Source organism: Colobus angolensis, unplaced genomic scaffold (genome assembly GCF_000951035.1).
Source record: "Colobus angolensis palliatus isolate OR3802 unplaced genomic scaffold, Cang.pa_1.0 Scaffold527, whole genome shotgun sequence".
NCBI lineage: Eukaryota > Metazoa > Chordata > Mammalia > Primates > Cercopithecidae > Colobus > Colobus angolensis.
This window is the reverse complement of record NW_012118788.1, coordinates 502,200-506,131: the sequence shown is the minus strand read 5'-3', so window position 1 is coordinate 506,131 and position 3,932 is coordinate 502,200. Positions and strand designations below refer to the sequence as shown.

The following is a 3,932-nucleotide window of genomic DNA, read 5'->3' as shown; positions in this document are numbered from 1 at the left end:
ATGTGTGTAGGTTATATGCAAGTACGACACCATTTTTATAATGGACTTGAGCATCTGTGGACTTTATTATCTGCAGGGGTTCCTGGAACCAATTCCCATGGATACTGAGGGATTACTGTACTTTGGTTTCCCACTGTGAGGGTACTGAACAAAGCAACTTCAGTCACTGCCCTTCCCAACTCCCCAGTGTCTCCTTGCCCTACCTTCCAGCCCCATGTGTGTCTTTGTAACAGCATTTACCATAGTTGCACTTTTTTTTTTTTTTTTTTGTGAGAGAGACAGGATCTCCCTTTGTTGCCCAGGCTGCAGTGCAGTGGTACAATCAGCTCACTATAACCTTAAACTCCTGGGCTTAAGGGATCTTTCCCTCTCCACTTCCCAAGTAGCTAGGGCTACAGGTGCACACCACCGTGCCACACCCAGCTTATTTATTTTAAAATTTTTGTAGAGACAGGGTCTTGCTGTCTTGTCCAGTCTGGTCTCAAACTCCTGGCTTCAAGTGATCCTCCCTGCCTTGGCCTCCTAAAGAGTTGGGATTATAGGCATGAGCCACTGAGCCCAGCCACAGCTGCAATTTCATTAGACTGAACTGTATGAAATCATCAGTAGTGGGCCACTGTTTTACTCCCTGCATTATTCAATCAGTTACATAATTGCTTTGAGACTTTCATTAGTTTCACTAGCTTCAGGCTGTAAGAGCCAAGAGGCAGAGCCGCAGGACTGGACTGCCTAGTTTCGTTCCCCACCATAGGGCTGGGTTAAGCAGATGTGCGAAGCTAAGAGGGGAATGGAGAAGGTGGAAGGTGTCCCTCCCTTCCAACTCTGGCTCATCTGATGCACCAGCCAAACCAAATACCACCTGGGCCTTTGAACATTGCCAAGCCTCATCTGCTGTTGTCATTTGCCCACCTCCACAACTGCAGGGACAGCCGTAGGCCCGGAACTGGGATATCTGTTCCTAGGGGGCCTGCCTATCTGCTCAGCTGCACCGCGTTTTAGGGGTGGGGAAGCTAAGGCACGAGCCTGGGGTACCAAAGCATGCCAAGACCACTCAGGCTTCCAGATACTAGGTCCTCTTCCTTCAGGTCTCACTTCATGTCTTTTCCCCTGGGCCAGTTCCAGTCCTGGCTGTAAGACTGGGAAAGCTACTGCTTGACTCAGGACCTCAGTGGCTATTTTTGTCCGTGAGAAGTCCTCTACACCACGACTTGGGAGGCAGCCTGGGAGAAAGAGAAATTAGTCGTGGCTCCTTTAAGGGGTCCGCGGAGGCGCGCCCGGCCTTTTGTTTGAGCGGCGGCGCGCACGTCAGCGTCAACGCCAGCGCTTGCGCACTGAGGGGGGCCTGGTCGTCGTCTGCGGCGGCGGCGGCGGCGGCTGAGAAGCCCGGCTGAGGCGCCAGTACCCGGCCCGGTCTACATTTCGCCTTCCGGCTTGGGTTTCCCTCGGCTCGGCACGCCCCGGCCCCGCCCCAGCCCTCCCGATCTCTCGCAGCCCGGCTCCGGCCGCCCGCCTCTGCCGCCGCAATGATGATGATGGCGCTGAGCAAGACCTTCGGGCAGAAGCCCGTGAAGTTCCAGCTGGAGGACGACGGCGAGTTCTACATGATCGGCTCCGAGGTAGCCCGCAGCGCGTCCTCGCCCTCCCCGGGCTCGGCCCCGCGGGAGCCCTGGGGCAGGCCCATGCGCCGAGAGCGCGCGTCTCCATTTATCGGGGCGGGCGGGCGCGCGCGCGATCGGGGCTGCAGGGCGTGGCCTAGTGGGCGTGTCGGGCATGGCCCCCGCCCCCTCATCGACCTGGGATTTCCTTACCCTTTTCGCCGAGGTCCGCGGTCTGCAGTTCTACCAGGATTTTGGCGCCGCGAGGGGCCCGCGCTCGGTTGGTTTCCAGCCAGACGCAAATCAACGGGATATTGAGTTAGCCCCAGCAACGCTTTAGGGACCACACTGCTGCCTTTGACCCTTTTTAGATGTTGTAAATTTCACGTGCGCCCGTCCTCCCATTGCTGCTTGTGGGAACCTGAAATGGCAGACTGGAAACCCCGGACTTAGTGAGGGCTCATCCCCATTGTGTTTGTTGCCTCTAAGGTGGGCAGTAGAGGTGTTTTGACCTTTGTTTACCAGTGAAGAAACAGATTGGAGGATGTTTGCTTTTGGGTGAATAAGGGCCCCATGCCTAAGCCAGATCTTTCAGCAATTCCGAAGCAATTGACACTTTCCGTATCTGTGAACTGATTCTGAATTGTTACAGGGGAAAGAGCCTAAGGATGTTTAACCCTTAACTAGAGAGGCTGCATTTTGTTGCATGAACTGGATGACTGACTTTAGGAAAACCCTACAACTGGCCTTTAATGGGTGTTTGTTCCCAGTATATTAGGTTCTTGTTTTTCGTTTTTTATAGAGACGGGGTCTCGCTATGTTGCCCAGGCTGGTCTCCAACTCCTGGGCTCAAGCAGTCCGCCTGCCTGGGTCTCCCAAAGTGCTAGGATTACAGGCATGAGCCACCACGCCCGGCCATATATTAGGTTTTTCCAGATTGTCTCAAACTAGCCTTTTTTGCTCCAAAGGCAGTTCCCAGCTAGTATATGTTACCTTTTTAAAAAAATTATGGATATGCAGTTCAGATGTACAAATGTCAAGCAGTAGAGTCTCATGTAAGGAAGTAAGTGCCAATCCTGGAGAATTAAAGCTGTCATGAAATGCAATGAGTTTCTTCTCCTTGTAGCAGTTTTTAGTGTCATATTCCAGCATTTTATTCATGCTTTATTTTGTTTTATTTTTATTTTTGAAAAAAGGTCTCACTTTGTTATCCAGGCTTTGGTGCAGTCGTATGATCCTGGCTCACTGCAGCCTTGACCTCCTGGGCTCAAGCGATCCTCTTGCCTCAGCCTCCCAAGTAGCTGGGACTACAGGTTTGCACCACCATGCCCGACTACTTTTTGTATTTTTTGTAGAGATGGAGTTTTGCCATGTTACCCAGGCTGGTCTTGAATTCCTGGGCTCAAGTGATCCTTGCACCTCAGCCTCTCAAAGTACTGGAGTTACAGATGTGAGCCACTGCACTCACACTCGGCGCATTCATACTTTTTAAACTTGTGGGCTTTTTTTCTTTCACAATTGAGCATAGCATGAATGAATGAAGCTTCCAGATGGTCTCACTGAGTCCCATGGCTTGAGACTAAGGTCAATAGCGTCAGAACTTTAGTGTTAGCATTTTCCACCCTTTTTTTTTCTTTTTTTTCCCGGACAAGGTCTGACTCTGTCACCCAGGCTGGAGTGTAGTGGTGCAATCTTGGCTCACTGCAACCTTTGCCTCTCAGGCTCAGGCCGTCCTCCCACCTCAGTCTCCCAAGTAGCTGGGACTACAGGCTCACACCACCACACCTGGCTAATTTTTGTATTTTTAGTAAAGATGGGGTTTTACCGTGTTGTCCAGGCTGGTCTTAAACTTGTGAGCTCAAGTGATCTGGCCGCTTTGGCCTCCCAAAGTGCTGGGATTATAGGTGTGAGCCACTGTGCCTGGCCTCCATCAATTTTTATAAAACAAAAATTGCAGGATGCAATAAAATTTTCACGTCACTTAAATTACAACTGTTCAAGGTTGTCACTTAAATTACAACTGTTCAAAGTGCTGGGGAGTTGGAGCCAGTGCCTGTCCATCTGCCACAGTTCAGAATGGTCCTCATTGGCTGGTAGGCACCTGCCTAACTGCAGAATGCAAAAGGCTGTTGAATTGCAATACTAGGCGAGTTGTTTACCTGATCTAATGGGTGTAAAAGTAATCAGTTTTGGGGGGAGAGGGGAGGGATTGCATTGGGAGTTATACCTGATATAAATGACGAGTTGATGGGTGCTGATGAGTTGATGGGTGCAGCACACCAACATGGCACAAGTATACATATGTAACAAACCTGCACGTTGTGCACATGTACCCTA

At 50.9% G+C, this 3,932-nt stretch overlaps 1 protein-coding gene across 3 annotated transcripts in view; it reads left to right on the top strand.

Moving 5' to 3' along the window:
- Positions 1 to 1,281: 1,281 nt before the first annotated feature.
- The window catches only part of SMARCB1 (SWI/SNF related, matrix associated, actin dependent regulator of chromatin, subfamily b, member 1), a 46,098-nt gene continuing 43,447 nt past the window's right edge, over positions 1,282 to 3,932 (top strand). For 2 of the 3 annotated variants that reach the window (XM_011960843.1, XM_011960841.1), the window contains exon 1: positions 1,282 to 1,616. In XM_011960843.1, coding sequence (XP_011816233.1) covers positions 1,524 to 1,616 — 93 coding nt within the window. In that variant the 5' untranslated portion in view covers positions 1,282 to 1,523. The remainder of the gene's footprint in view (positions 1,617 to 3,932) is intronic. The other variant, XM_011960842.1, reaches the window with a different exon arrangement.